The 21,832-nt window shown below is 36.3% G+C and overlaps 1 protein-coding gene across 1 annotated transcript; it reads right to left on the bottom strand.

Annotated features, from left to right (window-relative positions):
- Positions 1–4,336: 4,336 nt before the first annotated feature.
- Positions 4,337–20,170, bottom strand: LOC6046897 (tetraspanin-33). The gene is made up of 5 exons (XM_038263475.1): positions 20,016–20,170; positions 19,795–19,871; positions 19,036–19,673; positions 5,980–6,481; positions 4,337–5,417 (listed from the first exon to the last, which is right to left on the bottom strand). Exons 3-4 carry the CDS (start codon positions 19,498–19,500, stop codon positions 6,110–6,112), a joined length of 837 nt encoding a protein of 278 aa, XP_038119403.1. The 5' UTR covers positions 19,501–19,673; positions 19,795–19,871; positions 20,016–20,170; the 3' UTR covers positions 4,337–5,417; positions 5,980–6,109.
- Positions 20,171–21,832: the final 1,662 nt, after the last annotated feature.

Genomic DNA, 21,832 nt, shown 5'->3' with positions numbered 1-21,832 from the left:
GATATTCGTCCCCATCGGAGGATTCTTCCACCTCCATCCGTAAGCACTTTGCCCAGCCCTCTGTCACTGCCGCCATGTTTATGAAACCAAAATATTCGATCACGAACATCAAGAAAATAAAGAAAAAAACGAAGTTGTCTACTGTCAGACGCTACAAAAAACCAAAACAACAAAGAATTTAATGATTCCTTAATTTTCCTAAAACTTAACAATTAATGAATAAAACAATTTAAAATTTGAATAACTTCAGAATTTAAGAATCTAAAAAAATCATAATTTCAGAATCAAAGAATTAAAAAGTATAGGAAGTTTGAGTATTCAAGTATTTTTAAGAATTTAAGAATTGAGGAATTTAAGAATTTAAGAGTATAAGAGTTTAAGAGTTTAAGAATTTAAGAATTTAAAAAATTAAGAATTTAAGAATTTATGAATTTTAGAATTTAAGAACTTGAGAATTTGAGAACTAAAGAATTTAAGAATTTAAAAATTGAAGGGTTTAAGAATTTAAGAGTTTAAGAATTGAAGAATTTAAAAATTTAAGAATTAAAGATTAAAGAATTAAAGAATTAAATAATCAAAGAATGAAAGAATTTAAGAATTTATGAATTTAAGACTTTAAGAATTTAAGAATTAAGAAATTTAAGAATTTAAGATTTAAGTGCATCTCCAGCGCTGGGTGCAAACATCGAAGCAAAGCTAATTTGCACCCGATGTCAACCCCATAGCGGTACCTGTCGCGTTATCAAATTTGCTCTCAGTTCTTCGGGATTTCACTTTGCTACCCGGTATTCTGCCTGTTTGCTACCGCATCAAATGGAATTATGCACGGAAAATCGAATCAAGCACGATTTTTTTTTTAATTTAAAAAATTTAAAAAATTTAAAAAAATTAAAAATTTAAAAAAATTTAAAAAATTAAAAAAAATCAAAAAAAATTAACAAATTTAACGAATTTAAAAAATTTAAAAAAATTAAAAAATTTTAAAAATTTTAAAAAATTTAAAAATTTTTAAAATTTTAAAAATTTTAAAGATTTTAAAAATTTTAAAAAAATTTAAAAATTTTAAAAATTTTAAAAATTTTAAAAATTTAAAAAATTAAAGAAATTAAAAAATTTAAAAAAATTTAAAAAAATTAAAAAAATTACAAAAATTAAAAAAATTAAAAAAATTAAAAAATAATAGGAAAAATAAAAAAAATAATTTACATTGGAATTCCACAAAAATTGAAAATATTTTTGACCGAACCCAGACATGCTAAATATGATTTTAAACGCAGGAAAATGCATTTCTAATTGTTATCAGTTGGATGGACTTATAAGGCTGTCTAGTCAGAAATTTACCAACACATTCAAAGTATGTTTACATTACAGCTGGACGTTTGTTTGCATCAGGTTTCCTATCTCTTTCTAGCAAAAGTTTTTTGTCAGGCGACTTCTAGCTGGTTTTTTTTATTGGCCGCCCGATATGTCAGCCAACATACTTCGCAGGGCTATGACAGCTCGAGCTCGATCATTGTTTGCATCAGGACACTGTGACGACAAGTTCGTCATTTTTGGGTTAAATTATATTTTTTTCACTGGGCCTATAAAGCCTTATATTTCCTTTAAAATTTGGAAGTTTTTTGAAAAACATATTTTTTTGCCGCCTGGTTTTTCGAACCGGGGGCGACATAAACTTTGAAAAAAATGTGCAACAGCCTAAAATAATTGAAAAAAATATTATTTTTTTTTAATTTAAATTTTGTAAATGTTCGTTTTCGTTTTCGTTTTACGGAGCAAGGTGGGGGACGCGGCCTCAAGTCAGTCCAAGTCCGGTTTCTTGTGGAAAAAAGGGTAGAAAGCTTTCTAGGCCCAGTGAAAAAAAATATAATTTAACCCAAAAATGACGAACTTCTCGTCACAGTGTCCTGATGCAAACATTGATCGAGCTCGAGCTGTCACTGCCCTGTGAAGTATGTTTTCTGACATATCGGGCGGCCAGTCAAAAAAACCATCTAGAAGTCGCCGGACAAAAAACTTTTGCTAGAAAGAGATAGGAAACCTGATGCAAACAAACGTCCAGCTGTAATGTAAACATACTTTGAATGTATTGGTAAATCTCTGACTAGAAAGCCTTAGTGGCCGAACTAGTATTGCATACCAAATGAACACCACCGGAAGATATAGGGGATCGGGAGGGGGGAGGTGAAAGAAAATTAGTGTTGATGTGAGTAGTAAGAACATGGATGATTTGAGCAGTTACGGTAATCTAAGTTTAACACTGAATAAAGAAAATCTGAAATTGTGATTCAAAGTAAGAAGGCCCGGAATAAATTAAATTATTAGTTAATTAAATAAGAAAATGTAACTAATCGGAGATCTATACAAAAGAAACCTATGATGTATTCCCAATTTAAAGGAAATAAAAAATACTAGAGAAAAAAAGATGAAAACTAACTGCCGACCTGTCACGTCCGTCAATAGTCTTGTCGTACATTACAACTAGAAAAAAAAAATGAAATGTTACACTTCGTTCAAATCAACTAATCATTTAAGTCCAATTATTCATCTACGGAAAACTATCTAACTTTAATCAACAACCTAAACTAAACTGTCTGAAAGTAAATTTAATCTCAAACCCCCGAATGTTTTATTATAACGCCAAATAAGGTAAAGGATCTTGTTTTTAAACCAGTCTTGCCGCTTCCAAAAACCAATAAACATAAATGAACAGTTCATAAGTTGAACACTCGTCATTAAGACGACTATTTCATGCCTTTCATTTCATTAGGGCATAAAGCCTTGCAAACAAGAGTGCATCTCTATCATACCTTATGTAAACTGTCATTTGAGTGAAGGAGACACACTCCTGTTCACAAAACCCATGCGCCCTTTTGAAATGTTAGGCTCCATTTAATCGTCAAGGCTCCAGTAGACCCTCGATTCGCAACAATGGTCGATACAACCATAATCCGAAAACCGTTAGTTCAACAGATTAACGAATTTTGTCCGATATCATCGCACTACTGATTGACCGAGACTCTATGGAAATTTTGACATATCAAAATGCTACGTAATAATATTTTTTTTTAAATAAATTTCAAAATCTATTCTATCCTACAATGCCTAGAAGAGGCCTCTGTTTCTGTTGTGAGTAAGCGCTGGTTTCAGAGTTCATTTTCAATTTAAAAGGGGTGGGAGACGACTAATTTGCTTCATGAACTCCTACTCGGCCTTGGGACCACCTCTTAAGACACTGATGGCTCCTAGCTAGGAATTAAACCTAGACACAGCGTCGAGGCCCGCTTCGCATGGCAAAAATGTTGGCTGGGGGGAAGTGATATTATCACGAAATTTTATTTTAAAGCCAACATTGCTAACGGCGTCGAGGTCCTTACTCATGCCCAAGGTAATTTAAATTTTGTAAATGTAAAAAAAAAATGAAATTTTGGAATTTTTAAATTTTTGATTTTTTTTTAATTTTTGAATCACCCACAAGAGCAGACATAGAAAATCTCCGAAACACGCATTCAAAACTTTGCCCCCGGCTTGCCGGAACTTGTCGGGTATCAGAAAATGAGTACCCGACAGGTACCGACACAGATGAACTTGAGATCAAATTTGATACCTGCTTTGTTACGCGCGGTGGGAGACTCGGGGGCAAACTCGAGAGCAAACTAACAGGGAATCAAATCGGGTAGCAAATGGTTTAACTTTCGACATTTTCGAAAAATGAAATTCTTTGAAATTTTCAATAGGATTAAAAAGTTTAATAAACTTTTAGCATTTCTAGGCATGAATCAACACATAATTATTGATTTTGAAGGTAAACGAGAGCAAAAAATGATAAAAACCCATATTTAACCCCCGCGGTGGGCTTGTTTCGGTGGCAAATTTGCTACCCTAGCGGTGGGGATGACGGAATTTTTTCAAGGTGGCAAATTTGATCTTGGTATTCATGAGCCGGGTGCAAATTTGATTTGCACCCCAGCGCTGGAGATGCCCTAAGAATTAAGAATTTAAGAACTTAATAATTTGAGAACTTAAGAATTTAAAAAATTAAAAATTCAAGAGTTTAAGAATTTAAAAATTTAAGAATTAAAGAATTAAGAAATTAAAGAATTAAATTAAAAAATTAAAGATTTAAAGAAGTTAAGAATTTAAGAACTGAAGAATTTAAATATTTAAGAATTTATGAATTTCGGAATAAAGGAATTCAGGAATTTAAGATTTTAGGAATTTAAGAAGTTAAGACTTTAAACATTTAAGAGTTAAAGAGTTTGTCATTCCGGTCTCAAGAAGTTTCCCAAAACCTTACTTTGGCTGTGATATCTTTCTTAAATCAAAACATTCCCCGTTTGTGTATGACACACTAGCGCGCACTTTTCCGTTTTATTTTTTTTTTAATTTTCGTTCCATTTAAACTTATTCGGCTTCATTTGCTCGAAACTGCTGTCGCTAACTGCTATCTTTGAGCGTTTACAAATAATGACATAGCTGACTACACTTGTTTGATTACGGGTTACTTTCACCTGCACTTGCGCTCGATATTTTTTTTTTCATTTTTTTATTCATTGTTATAAATTGGTCTGCAAATTTAACGTAAAAAAAGGGTAGAGTAAAGGATTTGGGAAAAGGGCAAAAAATATTTAATTTAAAAAATCTAAACCATCTGCTCAGCTTCTTTTCATGGCAGTTTAAATTGCGCACGTTCTTTCTTTATTCACATCTTTTTTTGATTTTAATACTAACACTAGCGGGATAAACCTAAGTCTGGGATTCAGTTGTTCGTTATTTTCAAACATTGAGATTATGAGTCGGGATGGTCGAGCAACACTTGCAATTTTTCAGAGTTTTTTTGTTTTTTGCGGGAATGACATTTATTTCCGTTCAATTTTATAATAATACTTGGGAAGAACTCGTTCGCTAGTACGACTTGTTTAAAAAAAGACCATTTGAGAGGAGATGAAACATTGTCCCACTTGCGGGGTTGAACCAAAAAAAAAAACGTTTAAAATTCAGTCTAGTTTGTCTTCTAGTAGGAAAGGAACAGAAATCGTAAGTCCTAGCAGTGTGTGTTGTGTGTTTCAAAAGTCTTAAAATACACGTTACTTAAAATGCAATCGGTCTGGAATTTGAGTAAAGTGTTTTTTTTTGTGAGTCCAATATGCCTTATTACAGTTTGCATATTTTTTTAAAGTTTGTCTGTTTTGTTCTCTGTGAGTGTTGTTTAGTTGTTTGCTAATACTATGTTGATAGAATTTGAACGTAAACACTAGATATATGTATGTAATGTTACTTGTTTGTTTTAGAGAACACAGCTTCTCCCGTCTGCTTTCACAGCTTCTCCTTTCGTCGTAAATCCAGCAAACCTTCTCGTGAGAGGCTAGTACACATTTATAGGTGGAATCTAGTGGTTTTTGTAGTATTTTTCAGTCCTGTAAAGTAAACAACAGCAATTAGTTAATCATCTAATCGAAAGTGAAACTGCCCTTGCCCACGTGAAAGATCACAATCTATCGGTCATGGGAGACTGCACAGACTGCGCGCGTTTGTGTCTGGTCTTAAGCAACGGCAGTTGGTGGCACCGTTTTTCCACCAGTCTCGAGCTTGATGAGAGGTTGCGTTTCCCCACACCAAGCGGTTGACTCATGTTGGAGCAATGTGTGTGGTGCGCGGGTGAGCATTTAATTTTATTTTGTTACCCTTTCTGCTGTGCTTTGATCGTAGTTGAGTGCAGTTTGCAACATGCAGGGGTTCTCAGTAACATGAAAGGTTACGATAAAAAAAGAAAAAAAACTTATGACTGTTTTAAATCCTTAAGAATGCCGAATGACAGCAAAAAAACGCAATCAACAGAAAAGGTTAATTGACAGGAACGATCAATCGGAAGAACTTTGCATATGAACGTAGTGAGAACCCCTGCACTGCAATGGCAACGCAACCCTGTCAGCACAGCAAAAACCGGCAAACTATTTCAGATCGTAATCTCACACTCACCATTCAACCGCGGTCGGACGCTGCGCGCTCACACTCGCGCATTTCTTCACCTCCCTCCCCCTCCGCCTTAAACCGCCCGTCCGCCGACGCCGCCGCCGCCACCGCCCCATCCGCCGCCCACCACGTACGCTCACGACGACCAGCGGCTCTTCTGCAGGTCGATCTGTCCCTCCAGCGTCTTGGCCAGGTAGATCACAAACAGCTGGCTGAGCGCCGCCCCGAGGGCGATCCCCGCAATCAGATACAGGTTCCGTTCGGCCCAGACGCGCACAATCTCGATGCAACCGCTCGTCCAGATCTTCTTGCTGGCCGCCGCCACCGACTGCTGCTGGATGTGGTAGCCGCACATGATGTTCACGAGGCCGGACGAGATGTCCGTCGCGTTGATGCAGCAACTGTACGGCACGCCGCACCGCTCCACGCTCGGCGAGGTGCAGTTGAAGTACTCGTTCTTGCCCCAGTCCAGGTAGCCGTCGTTGCTCAGCCCGCAGCAGTGGAACTCCTGGAGATGAACGGGAGAAAAAACGGATTGAACATTTTGGGCTAGATTGAGTTAAGAACGCAATTTTGTGCAGTTCACAACACCTCTCCTTTTAACCTTCACAGATTCCCAAAATTCGATTGCAATCCTGAGATATTCAAAAAAAAAAAAACGAGAAAACTCTTTGCATTGTTGTCACCCATCATATGACAGAAGTTTTAATCTTGTCGTGCTATTTTGACACCGCCTAAAAATTTATGTAAGTGCGACAAAAGGGCAGAGGGATTTCAAGTCAGAGCGCGTTTGACACAAGTACCAGCTCGACTACCGTCAAGACCATGGCTTTCTACCTAAGGTACCGTCGAATCTATGACATTTCCCCGAAACCCATATTACCGAAGGGACATTTCCCCGAATGCCACTTTCCCGAAAAGACACTTCCCCTAATAGTCATTTCCCCGAATTCCATTTACCCGAATTTCCCATTTCCCCTAATCGTCCACATCCCCGAATGCCATTTTCCCTAATGGGCCACAATCCCGAATGCCACTTACCCGATTAGTCATATCCCTGAATGCCATTTCCCCGAGCGCGGTCAAGCGGAAATGCCCGGTGCCCCGGAGCGCGCGCCGCGTTGATGACAATTTTTATCACATCAAACAACATATTTAAAGGTTCGTATTGGCCTTGAATGATCAACTTTCTTTTTGGCTTCATTCAGAACAGACGTAGCATTTTAGGGGGGATTCAATACAAATTCAAATACAATGAATATTGTTACAGACCTTTTTTTATACATATATTCTCAAAACAAATACTTTTTTCTTATAGACATGATAATAATAATGCAATAGAAGTTTTACCCTGCGATTTTCGTAGTACAGAACCCCGTACACACTGATCATTTTATTCACATTGCTGGTTAGGGATTTGGCGAAAAGTAAAAAGTAATCAACAAAAACTTTAAATAAAATTTGAACCAGCATTATGTACCTATTTGTCCGATTTTTGGGTTCTTTGACAAAATTCGAAAAAAGACAAATTTCCTTGCAAATTTCTCAAAAAACAACATCTAATTATGCGGTTGAATACAAATGTTAATTGAACAAAAAAAAATCTAGTACAGTTCAGACTTGATTATCCGAAGGCTTCGGAAAAATTTCACTTCGGATAATCAAAACTTCGGAAAATCGAATCACGAAAAAAAAATTGTTATGCCTATTTTTTATTGTCGAGCGTATGTCCCCTAAACTACGTTAAAGTGATTTAGAACTTTTAAATCCAAGGCCAATATGGCGGTGTTAAAATATTGAAAAAAAGCATTTTATTATTTAATAGGCAATCAACTATTCAAATTTGACTAAAATGGGGTTGCAGAACTCAAATTTGATGTTTAAAACAAGAAAAAGAAGAAAAAAACGAAAACAAAATTTTGTTTTTGATTCGATTATTCGAAGTCCCATACAAACCTTCGGATAATCGAACTTCGGATAATCGAGTCTGGACTGTAATTGGGTCCTAAAATTAAGCTAGTTGTGGTTTGGTTGAGCGTTTTAGCAGAATGCATTACTATGAATACAAAGAGACGAGTTGTTCCTTTTAATTCCGCTATAATTTGTGATATTATTGTTCACAACGATAAGGTTTATATTTCTAAGTACAATGACCCTTTCAACGACCGCAAAGGATTTAAAATGGATTTTTAATCCAATTTTTAAAAAACTACTTCACGGCCCTTCTTGGCATAAAAGCTTCTACTTGACAGCTCGTTCCAAGGGGACCATAGTTGATCCATCGAAAAAATGTTGTCTTGTCAATAACTTTTTATTTGCATAAAAATGAAAAAAAAAAGTTATCAGAAATGGTTTTTAATTTTGTTTTTTACCGTTGTTCATAAAAATTGACAAAGAGCTTTACTACCCAATTTAAAACATTTAATCAACAGCATACCCAAAAAGCTGTTTGTTCAGTAAAATTGAGAAAGAAAATAACTGTTAGTCAAAGGCTTTAACAAAAATTATGATTAGGGGATATGAAAATTTAAATTTAAATAAACGGCAATTGGCGTAAGTGTCACTTCGGGGAAATGGCCGATTAGGGGAAATGATATTCGGGGAAATGGCATTCGGGGATGTAGCTGATTAGGGGAAGTAGTATTCGGGGATGTGGCCATTTAGGAGAAATGATTTTCGGGGAAATGGCATTCGGGGAAATGTAATTCGGAAAATGAGCTAGACCCGGTACCGTCATCTGGGGCAAAAAATCTACCGCCGAGTTATAAAATTTAGAAAAAATAGTGATTTTTGAAAAAAAAAAACTGACTTATTCCACCTATGTGGTTGATGCCTTCCTCACTTTTTACCAACAATGGGTAATATAAGTGGTTTGGACACATATTTCAGCTATTTTTTTAGATCCAGAAAAATAAGTACACAGTTATAACTTAAGTGGTCATAACTCGAACCAGGGTTGCCAGATATTCAATGTTGTGGACTCGTTGGAAAGGTGTCTCGATTACCTAACCAACGATAGGTCGGATGATGGATCCGGACATCGTTTGCATACATTTAATCGAGATCCGGCTTCAAAAAAGTACATAAATATTACTTAAGTGGTCATAACTCGAGACAGGGTTGCCAGATCTTCAATGTTATGGACTCGTTGGAAAGGGTTTTAACCAACGATGGGTGGATCCAGACATCGTTTGCATACATTTAATTGAGATCCGGCTTCAAAAAAGTAGGTATATAAATATCACTTAAGTGGCCATAACTCGAGACAAGGTTGCCAGATCTTCAATGTTTTAAGCTTGTTGGAAAGGTCTTTCGATTACCTAACCAACGATGGGTCGGGTGATGGATCCGGACATCGTTTACCTTCATATAAATAAGATCCAGATATATGTGAAAACACATTTTTATACATAAATTTTGAACTAGTTATCGAAACTTCAAACAATTCAGTAGCGATGTATGGGACACTATACCAAGTAGATTGCAACTGGTTTGGTCAAAATCGGTTCAGCCAGTGCTGAGAAAACTCAGTGAGAATTTTGGTCACATACATACATACACACGCACATACACATACATACACATACACATACACACCCACACAGACATTTGTTCATTTTTCGTTTCTGAGTCGATATGTATACATGAAGGTGGGTCTTCGAGCTTTTAATAAAAAGTTCATTTTAAGAGCAGGATTATAGCCTTACGCAGTGAGGAAGGCAAAAAACTAAATTCTTAGATTAGCTTAGCTTCCCAGTCAAATCAATCCGAATTCTGAATCGGAATCTAATTAGAATCGCAATTCGCAATTTTCAGTGTAAGAACGGGCCTTGACCGATCTTATGCACTAGGTTCCCGACGAACACGCACTGCCCTTACACCTACATCTCACCCTTGCTCTGAGTCAGTACGAGCAGCACGCTAGAACACGCTTTGAGTGTTCGTGCCAGGCATGCACACCTTCTTTTCCGGTTACGCATTTTAACTCGGCCGGGGGTGGTACATTACGTAGGGTTTGATGTAAGTATAAGCGCCTAACCATTTAAAAGTGTACCTATTAACTTTCATTAAAGCAAAAACTGTTTTATTTTTAGTTTGAATTCAAAAACTAATTGTTATTTACTGTGTTTTGTTTTCTCCTGAAATCTTTCCTAGTGTTGAGTCGTGTTTATCTGTTGCTATTTCTTTTGTCGCGGTGTTTTGTTACAATTTTTGGTCCTAAGCATTTTATAAAAGTTTTTCAAAAGTACAATAGTAATATTTGTGTTAATTCTTTTATCATTCCAAAAATTGAGTAAGGGCTCGAACCTCACTTGCTTATGAAAAAGGTGAAGTTTCAAAACAATGGACAGTGAAGGAAATATACTATGTAAAGAATTAATAGTAAAAGCAAGATAGTAATTTATAAAGTAGATAAAGAAATTAACAATAGTTAATAAATAGAGGTAACAAACAAGCTTAGATTGTATTGAGGACAATTTACAGGGAAAATGAGAAATTATTCAAATAGGTAAATAAAGAAAAGGCATATGAGCAGCATGAGCATGAGCATGAGCATGGTTGACTGCCAATGAGCTGCTACTCCGTTATTGACGGATCAGCTGAAGTTACACAATGAACCAACAGATGATTAGTGGGAGCTAATCATCCTCACTGTATAACCCCTGAAGATCTCTGCTTCAAGTCAATACCGGCGCCCCCCCAAGGAGATGCAGTTCAACAAAGGTAGGAATGTTAGTCCGATAGTTGAAGTTGCAGACTCATCAGACACAGAGTTTGTCGCTCTATACCTGTTGACACCGCATGAGACCGTTGAATCCACAGCATCTCCTTCAAGCATCACGGGATGTGGGGGAATTGTGTTAGTAGGGGAAGGAAAGGGAAGGTCAGGATTCATCTTGGTATGACCAGAAAGTGAAACATAATCGTTGCCTTCCGAGCTACGACGCTATAAGAAGGACTTTTCACATCTTACCGCCGTCGTGCCATCCGAGCAACGATGCTATGGGAAGGGGCTTCCAAAACTAAATGAAAGTGAATATACACACGACGACGTGAATCCCTTTTTCAATGAAATCCAGAAATCTCCACCACAAACACCACACGACTCATAAATAAAGAAAAGGCATATGATGAACAAAATTGACATCGCTGCCAAATTAAGGGAAAGCAGACAGTTTGTTACAGCAGCATCAATTGGTAAAATAGAGTGGAAAAGCGTTGAGAAATAAGAGAATCAAATGAGTAAAATCGATATCAAATGGAGGATAGTAAACAGAAGCTGCGTTAGAGAATCAGTGAAACAAAATTAACAGAATATAGATGATAGATAAAACGTTACTTAATCCACCGGAAGGTGGTTGCTGCCTTCCTCCTAAAAGCCTTGCAACTACACACTACGAAAGCTTTGGCTAACGCTTACTTAGTAAAGACACTATACATCTGAGTGCTGCCATCTAGGTATGATAAATTTAATGAACCATTTGAAAGCACTGCAGTGTTTGTGTGCGTGCACTGAGCGTAAAGTTCCGACAGCTATCCGCCGGAGCTTTCAAATTATGTAAATAATGACCCTTTTTAGTATCAACCAAAACAGTTTTTCGAACATATCTTTTAAAGTACTGCACCAAGCCGGATGAAATTTAAAAAAGACTTAAAGAACCTGAAGGCAAATCCAAAAACATAGATCCGGACAAAATCGGTCGAGCCAGTTCCGAGAAAAGTGAGTGAGAAAAAAAATTCTACGTCCATCCACACGCACAGACATTTGCTCAGAATTTGATTCTGAGTCGATATGTATACGTAAAGGTATATCTGGGAGGCTTATTTAAAAAGTTCAATTTTTGAGTGATTTTATAGCCTTGCCTCAGTGAGATGAGGAAGGCAAAAACGGAAAGAAGAGAAACCCCGTTGTGTGATGTTTCAGATACATCCACAGCAGTTGACTCAACATACTGCGAATCAAAACAATACCGTCTACAATCACAAATTACTTCCCTTTCCCACATTGACGCGCCCCTTTCTTCTAGCCGTCTCTACTCTGACCCTCGCACTATGGGGTTTCAGGCGGCCATAAATCGAAAAACCGACATACTCTAATTATTTTTTTGGTATTTTTTTTCGAAAATAAACATTCTAACTAAGAAAAATCCGGAGTTTGAAAGTTGTAGGTTCAAAATTCACTGAATTGCAGACCTTCAAAGGCGAAAATGGTAAGAAAAAACATGTTTTTTGACAAAAAAATAATTATTTTTCATAGTTGTACTGTGTAGCTGTTTATGTATTTTTTCCTGCATCATTATATATATTCAGAAAGGTAATTGATTCAACTATTCAATAACATTTCACAAAACACACTTTTACAGGCTAAAAAAATAATAAAAATCAAAAAAGATGGATTTTTATTCAAAATTTAGTTTTTTAACTTTGTTAATGGAGTACTTTTTTTGTGTGCATTTGTGCGATCTGAAAATTTTGCAGCTTAAAATTTGAACCATGTCCTAACTTGTCTCCAAATTTCAAAGTGCACTTATGTGCACTTTTTGAGTTATGCCATTTTGAACATTTTGATTCATGCAAGAAAATTAATGGTTTCGCGTATACGCTTGGTTAAAATCACATTATTTACCTGCGGAGGCAGAAATTACGTACCTGCTGTGTATGTTTTTAAATTGATTTTATATTCATGACTTTGTTGGTACTTAGGTACGTTTAATAAAATTAGAAATTCCTATTTTAGTATTTTACAGAAACGATTCGTCGTATATTTATATCAGTTCGTTGTTGTGTTGTTTTGAAAGTATGGATAATAATACCGTAGTGTCCCTGTACGATATAACGAAGCACTATTCTGAAAACGTGAGAACTGCTTTCGAGTATTTTTGTAAGAATTATAACATTGCAGAACCATCACATGATCAACTCAGGAAAAACCCACAGAGGAAAAACTACGCATGTTGTTCTGTAGCTTCAAAACGAGGAATACAAAATCCCATAGAAGAAGTTCATATTTTAGGTAATCTAACGACAATCGGTTACGTAGTGATTTTGATTTAGAAGAATTTATCGTGGAAAACGTGAATTTTGCAAGTGGATCAACAAAAAACGTGGACGAGAATCCATACAATGTTCCATAAAATAAACCGTCTAAAATTCTAAAACACCGCAAAAATTAAATCTTAGTTGGAGGGGGAGGGGGGGGGGGGGGGGGGGTCTTCAAAGAGAGGTGGATTTTAACTCAAGAAAAAGGGGAGGGAGATGGAACGTAAATCAGAAACTTTAACATAGCATAAACCGCCATTCCGTGCATCAAATAGACAGAGCAAGAATCAGAGCCGTACCTTTGGTCCACGGCGCCCTTGGCGAAGCATCTCTTTGGCGCCCCTCGCAAGTTTACAAGCATTTTGATAAATTGATATTAATTTTCAATGATTGCTCCAATATTAGTTTTGATTTTATAACTTCAATTGGAGACCTTAATATGGTTAAATTCAGAAATACGGTTATTTTATGATTTATTTTTCAAATAAATTGGTTAAATTGAAAATTTATTAAGTTGGCTGAATATTTTCTCAGATTTCATAAAATCAATACTGATAGCAGGTTTTTGTTTTATTTTAAACTTATTTTTCAGATAAATGCAGAATTAAATGCTCAATTATGATAAATTTTGCTATAACTTGTAAGCCAAATTTATATTTTTGAGCCTGCATAATTTGATCTGATCTAGTATTAACTTGATTGCATAAGCAAAGAACTTTCCCGGACTCGTAAAATATTTAGCTGATTTCGAGACATTTCGTTTATTACAACGAAAAAAGAAAAAAAATCCTTCTTCAAAATTTAAAAATAATAATGCGATGCCCGTGTGCTCTCTTGTTCTATCTAGATAGAAATCCCAGCAAGTTTAGTTGAAAAGAACACATCGGCATCGAAGTATAATTTTTCAACATGCGGCGGCAGAACAATATTTCATCAAAATCAATTTAGGCCTTTGAAGTTTATGTCTCTCGATTCCGACCAAAAAAAATAAAAAAGTAAAAAAAAAATAAATTACATTCCAAGGTTTCAACATTTGAAAGCAAAAAGTGTTTCAAAATGCATTATACACCTGTCCAGTAGACTGGCTCGTCGTTATATGGAAAACTTAAAAAATGATCAAATCTAACCAGAACAAAGTTTTTTATGCCTTTTGGGCCTCAAAACAACCACCTAAACTCTTCAAACCAACGCAATAGCGTGTTCAAAACTGGTCTAAAACGTGTTTTTTGCTCAGAAATCACGATTTAGACTAGTTTTGAGCACGCTGTATCTTTTGATAGTAGCAAAATAGCACAATACTTTCTTAGGGAAAGTTTTAGAGAATTTTCTCAATATTAACGCTATTGTGTTGGTATGAAGAGTTAAGTGGAAAATAAAAGTGATAAAAATCAAAATGTAAAAAAGAAGATTTTTCCATACTAATTCCCATATAAAATTGAAATGCTATGCGCAAAGTGTGGACGCAACCAATCGCTCCCAAATTTTCGGGAGTTGTTTAGAGACCTAAAAGCAACCTCATGTTCTGAAAAATCGACCATCTCGAGTCATCCTACTGTCCGGTTGTTTTGAAATCATAAGTTTCTATAATTTCTCAGTATTGACGAAATTGTTTTTATGAGAAAAAATGTTAAAAAAAAACAATAAGATAACAAATTTTCATTCATTTTGAGTATGGGCAAATCCCAAACGATATTTGAGAATATATTGCATAATTTAATTTATTTTTAAATTATGTTTTGCATTGATTTGTATTTTTATCAGTTTTAATTTGTTTATTTTTAATTCGTAAAATTAAATTTTATATTCTAGAAAAATATTTTTGCGCAAAATTATACAAATGTTTTTAAACCTTGATAAAATATATTTTTTTATTTATAATTGGAAAAAAATTGAATTGTTTTTTTATGTGCTCTGAAAAACATTTTTTTTTTGAACGAATGATGGTCATGTGGGTGAAAATTTACAGCAGTTTTTCAATTTCAAAAATCTAGTATTTTGAAAAAACGAGTATGCAAATATCAATGCACGAAGTTGATTATAAATGATGAAATCAAGCTGGAAATATTTCAAATGCAATTTTTTTAACTGGACAATGTAAAAATTTCAAAAGAAAGGTATATGTTTTAATGTTTAAATAATTTCGATTTCAAAGAAGCTCAAAATATAACCATATTTTTCACAATTTGGCTCATTGTGATTCGCAGCCAAATTAACGTGAAAATAACACATAGTTGGACATTTTTTTAGTCTGGAAGGTATGACTTACACTTCATTATACAACGGTCCAAACATAAACGTGTATTTATTTTGAGAAGCTCTTCTAGAACTCCTTTAACTTTCTGCCACTTGAGCGCCCCTTCTTTGATGTAAAAAATATTTTAGCATTAAGTATGAATTCTCAAAAACACTTCAGTAGCAATATTCATACAATAGACTTTGGCGCCCCTAAATATTTTTTTAACTAGTTATTTGTAATTCTATGTTATAATTCGGCGCCCTTTCTGTTTCAAATATCTAATGAGGATGTTATGGCTGACATGCAAATTTTGAACAATCATCGATTTCGGCGCCCCCCAAGGGCTGACGCCCTTGGCGGTCGCCAACCGCGCCAACCCCTAGGTACGGCGCTGGCAAGAATATTAAAATTCACCACTTTAATGCATGTGGCCTCAAATATATGAAAAAATCAAAAATTAAACTTTTTTTTTGGAAAAATATCAAAATTCATTTTTTTCATTATACTAAGTACAAACAACACAAAAAAGTCACAAAAAAGCAAAAAAAAATATTTTTGGCCGCTCGCTTATATGGAAATACCCCATAGTGCCTCGCTGGTCAAAGGTTTACGAGTCGTTTCCACAGGCCACCAGCTAGGTTACACCTTGTCATCATGATGACTAAACCAAGCCAACGTGGAGGTAAGAAAATAGGACACTTGCAAGGAACCAGGGCCATGCTGTTTTGTCCAAACAGCACTACGGATGTAGTTGGGCTCCTTCCGGGGTGTTCCTCGCCTAGGTGTGTCAACCGACGAGTATCATCAGTATCATGCATCCTTGGCCTGCAAGGCAAAAACTAAATTCTATACATAAAATTCCAATCGAAAAGTTCTTAACAGATTTTTTGATATAGGGCTAGGTTTTCCAGATTCAGCCACCAAAAGTTGGATTTCTGCCAAATATTTGCAGTTTTTCGATTTTAAAAATATGTTTTTGAAAATTTCAGAAAATTTACTACAAAATTGTCTAAGAGTTATTGAAGATTGGACCTCTGGTTGCTGAGATAAAGCGGCTTAAAGAAAACGAAACAGGAAAATTTAAGTTTTCTAAAGGAGCTATTAGACTATGGCAAACAAATAAACAAACTCGCAAACAAACTATTTGACAGTTTGCCTGATCTATTTCTTTGCCTGCATTTGTTTGCAGAAACGTCAGCCTACATACATTTTGCTTTGTTTGCGAGTTTGGCAAACTGTCAAACACAAACAAGTGCGAGTTTATTTCAAGCAAAACATTGTAATAGGGCCGAAGCCGAAGTGTAAACAAAGAGTCCATCCTGCTCGTTCCTAATGTAAAAATCAACTGACGTGAGCAGGATATACTCTTTGTTTACACTTTGAGCAACTCTCTACTCTACGAAATCGGCCGATTTCGACCATTTTTATTTTTTGTATTTTTTGATTTGACTTAAACTTTGTGGGGGCCTTCCCTATGACCAAATAAGCTATTTTGCGTCATTGGTTCACCCATACAAGTCTCCATACAATTTTGGCTGCTGTCCATACAAAAATGGTACGTACATATTCAAACAGCTGTAACTTTTGAGTGAATTTTTTGATCAATTTGGTGTCTTCGGCAAAGTTGTAGGTATTGTTGAGGACTTTTGAGAAAAAAAATAGGCACACGAAAAAAAAAATTTGCAGATTTTTTAATCAATTTTTTTTTCCACTAAAATTCAGTTTCCCAAAATACGTATTTTTTTATTTTCGACATTTTTTGATGTTTTAGGGGACAAAAATCCGCAACTTTTGAGCCATAGAGAAACATGGTTATGAATTTTTGAAAAAAACAGCGATTTTTAAGAAAAAATCAAAGTTTCGTGCAAAAATAAGTTTGACATTATTTTTTAATGCAAAATTGAATTTGCATTCGAAAAGTGCTTCAAGTATTTTTTTTTTGAGAAGTTCAGAAAATTTGCTATAAAATTGTCTAAGAGACATTGAAGATTAGACCTCGGGTTGCTGAGATAGAGCCGCTTTAAGAAAAAGAAACACGAAAATTTAAGTTTTCTTTTAATCTCACCAAAATAACCCACCATTTTCTAATGACGATATCTCAGCAACTAATGGTCCGATTAACAATGTTAATACATGAAACATTCGTGAAATGTTCCGATCTTTTCGAAAAAAGTATTTTGAAATTTTTTATCAAGACTAACATTTTAAAAGGGCCAAACATTGTATATTACGCCCATTTAAAATACTAATCTTGATTTAGAGTCTTTGTTCAATGTTTATCACTTTCCAATGTTTCTCACCATGAGACATGTGTTGCTCTAATTTATACGGTTACCTGTGTCTGTGCGGTTACCCTCCTTCTGTGTCAAAATCTCAAAAATTGCTGCGAATACCAACAACTTTGCCGAAGACATCATGATCAGAAAATTCACTCAAAAGTTACAGCTGTTTGAATATTTACATACCATTTTTGTATGGACAGCAGCCAAAATTGTATGGAGACTTGTATGGATGAACCAATCACACAAAATAGTTTATTTGGTGATAGGGAAGGCCCCCACAAAGTTTGAGCCAACTAAAAAAATACAAATAAAATCCATTTCCGGTTTTGGTAGAGAATTGCTCCTTTGGCTTCGGCCCTATTACATTGTTTTGCTTGATTTGTTTGCTTGTCATAGTCTAATAGCTCCTTAAGTCTCACCCAAACAACTCTTGATTTTCATGTCGATACCTCAGCAACTAGGGTCCGATTTTTAATGTTAAAAACTGAAATATTCGTAAAATTTTGCGATTTTTTCGAAAACATTTTTTTTAAATTTTATCAACACTAACATTTTAAAAGGGCGTAATAATAACCCTTTTGAAACGTTAGTCTTGATTTAAAAAAAGTTGCGTTTTGTTCCCCTCAAACATATTAAAAATTTAGATAATAAAAAAAAATACGTATTTTGGGAAGGGACCATCCATAAACCACGTGGACACTTGAGGGGATTTTCGAATATTAAAGTTCCATTTTTCTATGGACAGCTGCCAAATTTGTATAGAGACTTGTATGGGTGAACCAATAGCTTCTTTGGTCAAAGGAAAGGCACTCCAATCTGTTTTACATTTGTTCATTGAATTTTGCTTTACATGCATGATAAACTCTACAACTCGTGTGAGTTTTCAAAAAGCCGTAAGAGCCAACGTGATCTCCGACACTGATTTTAATTTTTCTTCAAATTGATAAAAAAAAATCAAATTATTTTCAGTTTAGGGCACTTGAAGGACGTGTAGATGAGCAATCTCAATCATTTTTGAAATTGATTATTCTTAAGTAGGTCGAAAACCGATTCAAAAAGGGCTTTGTTTGTTAATGGTTCTTACGTCTTTTTGAAAACTAATCCGAGACAAACTTTCCGAAGATACCAATTCTTCTCAGAACACTTTTCCGGATTCCCTAAAATATGTAAAATTGCCAGTTTGGTATAAACCTATCGTGTCATATATGCATCCTATTTTCCTCGAAATATTGTTTTTCTAGTTGTCAGTTTGAGTAACTTTTGTTCAACGAAAAAAAATGGGACTGATTGCTAATCTACTTATTTGTTTCTCACCGATTCAATATGTAGTGACTTTCAATCCTCAAAACCAATGCTAAAGAAACACTTCTGGGAAATGATTCATTCTGAGGAATGGTTTTCTGAGGAACGGTGACATAACGTAAAATTCTACTCAGATCACAGAGGCACGATATTGATGTCACTTGATGTCAAATATCCACAAACTGCTTCAAGACCTCTTACCTGCTGCGCAAAGTCGATCAAATTCTGCAGATCCGGATCGTCGCGGTACGTCGTGATGATCTTATCGGTGAACGATTCCTCCAGCACGATGTTCATCTTGTGCGGGAACACAAACCCAACGATGGCGACCGCCATCTCGCACAGGAAGAACATCAGCAGACACAGCGAGTAGAACTTGAGCAGGCAGGTGTTCTCCCGCAGGGCACCCAAACATCCGGCAAACGAAACGACAAACACGATTCCCCCGGCGATGATCATCACGAGCGAGATGTTCAGCACGATGTCGTAGAACGTTTCCAGCTTGATCAGACCGGTCGCTTGCCATTTGTCCACGAACGCGTAGAACCCGATTCCGATGAGCAGCCCGCCAAACAGCCAGAAGATAAAGTTCAGCAGGAAGATCATGTACTTTACGCACGAACTCACGTACGTGAAGTTGTGCGTCGGATTGCGATACGCAGGCATCCTGCTGCTGTCCGTTTGGCCTCCGGAACCGTCGTCGTCGTGATGGAATCTAGCTTTTGCAACGCGTCAAGGCCTACTGCTCCTCGCCCTCCTCCGCAACTCGCCGTGGGTCGACGACGTCTTGGCTCACTCTGATCAGGCTCCGCGATCAGCAAAAAAAAAAAACAAGCAAGCTGCGAAGCAGAAAACGCACCAAAATCAAAACTTCTTTGTTTACGCCATCACACACAGCAAGCCACCAACTCGCAGAGCAAGCCTAGTCATCAAACCAATGTGAACTGGGATGACTCTTACCGTGGAAGGTGGCGGGCGGGGAGGAAACAGAAGAAAAGAGGAAAAATTGTTGGCAACTTTTGACGACTCTGGAAAATCTAAAAAAAAAAAAACACTATTTCCACGCAATCCGGAAGTTGCCCCGCGACGGTGACGGCAGTCCTTGAACCGATTACGACACGAACTAGCGCGCGCGATCGACTGCTTGGAGGGCTGACACTTTCTAAAAACACAAAACTAACTTTTTTCTCTGCGCCCTCCACAGTGAAGTCGACTTTTGCGGGGTTGAAAAAATCAGCTCTTCTCGCAGCTTGCTGGCGTTTCGGAAAGCTGCTGTGGGCGATGAGAGCTGATGGCTGGGAGCAGGGTTGGGAAAATGTTGAATGATGAAATGAAAATGAGATTTTGACGTTTGACAGAAATGAAAATCGTGCGATGTTTATTTTCTACACGCTTGGCAGAAATTACTGTTGTTTAGCTAGCAGATACACGCTCAAACATTATCCTATTTATTAGGCTAATTTCACTCAGTTTAAGGTTTAAAAAGCAGATTCACTAATTTGGGCAGGACTCCATAAAGCTTTCTGGGCCCAGCAAAAATATAATTTTGGAGTTTTTTAAAAGGTCCTTTGAACATATTTCGTTGGATAAAAAGTTCAGTCCCTTCAAACAGCATGCTTTGGTTGCAAGGACCTAAACCTTTAGGTTAGACCGGGGCCAAGGTCCTAGGACCACTACACTACTAGCCATTACAAGATGAGCAATTTTAACAAGCAGCTGTAACAATTTTAAACTGTCATGATCTTTTTTCACAATATTCAACAACATCAACAGGCCCACTGTCAATTCATAAATCATAAATTGACAAGCATATCGCCTCGAGTATCGCCTTCCACTCGTCCGTGACGAAGCCGATCACCAAAAAGGCCAATACAGTCAAAAGACTGGTATGCAGATCGGAAGGTACGCAAAACTCCATATAAAAAAACGCCCAAGAAACGGTCAAGGAAAGGGTCACGAAAAGATTTTTCTTAAGCGGTTACGCAGCTGAAAAGTAACAGAAACGGAAAGATTTCGTTTGACGTTTCTTCGCGCGGTGCTTGTTTGTTATATGTTTTGATGAAAAAATCAAAGAATTGTAATTTTCCTTTTTGAATGCGACTGATAATTACAAATGTTTTAATAATTTTGTATTGGATATAATAATATTTTAAATTCCCGCCGAATCTCAAAATGCAGAATAATGAAATTAAAAGGACATATTTAGTTTTTTGGTCGAAATGGAGTAAAAATAAAGAAGTTGTCTTTGTAGATGTCGGCCATCATGTCACCAACTATTTATTGCTAGTACCAACCAGCTACCTCTGGATTACGAGTCCCCTGCGCTGTCCCTGCGCGAGTGTGGATTCGCGGGACCAAAGTGAAGTAAATCAGAGTGAAATTAAACTTGACAATGATCATACAAATATCTATGTTCTTACTGAAAATACAATAATAATCTGAATTTTTTAAATCCAACAAAACAACAAATAGAAAAATATGAAATAAACAAACATTTCAGAAATTTCAAATTACTTTTTTTTAAATAATAAAGAAAATTTCAACAAAATTCTGAAATTTGGAAATTAAAAATTAAAAATATGCACTATGCAGAATTCATAGACTAATAAAAGACTACACAGTGGACTCTGAACCATGACTCAACCTTTTTATGACCCCTCGGCAGGACCGGTTCACTGTCAAAAATGACGGATCGATATGTCATCAACTGGCAGCTCTGACTTTGACATGACATTTCGCGCAATGTTATTGTTTATGTTTTTGTTTTGATTCAAACGGAACAAGTTCCGGATGAGGACGATGATTACTAGAGTGAACCATCGTCCGGGGGGAATCTCGAGGGTGGTCGAATTTCTAGCGATTCACATTCCGCGTGTCTGCTGAAAGATGGACGCGCCTCGCTAGAAGGTCATTCCGGGATTTTGCAACAAGCAGCTCTCGATCGATTTCGGACTTTCAGTCGTATCCTCCCAGAAAACGATCACGTGAACACCGTCGG

This window comes from Culex quinquefasciatus, chromosome 3 (genome assembly GCF_015732765.1).
Source record: "Culex quinquefasciatus strain JHB chromosome 3, VPISU_Cqui_1.0_pri_paternal, whole genome shotgun sequence".
Lineage (NCBI taxonomy): Eukaryota > Metazoa > Arthropoda > Insecta > Diptera > Culicidae > Culex > Culex quinquefasciatus.
The sequence above is the reverse complement of the archived record's forward strand: the minus strand, read 5'-3'. Positions and strand labels throughout refer to the sequence as shown.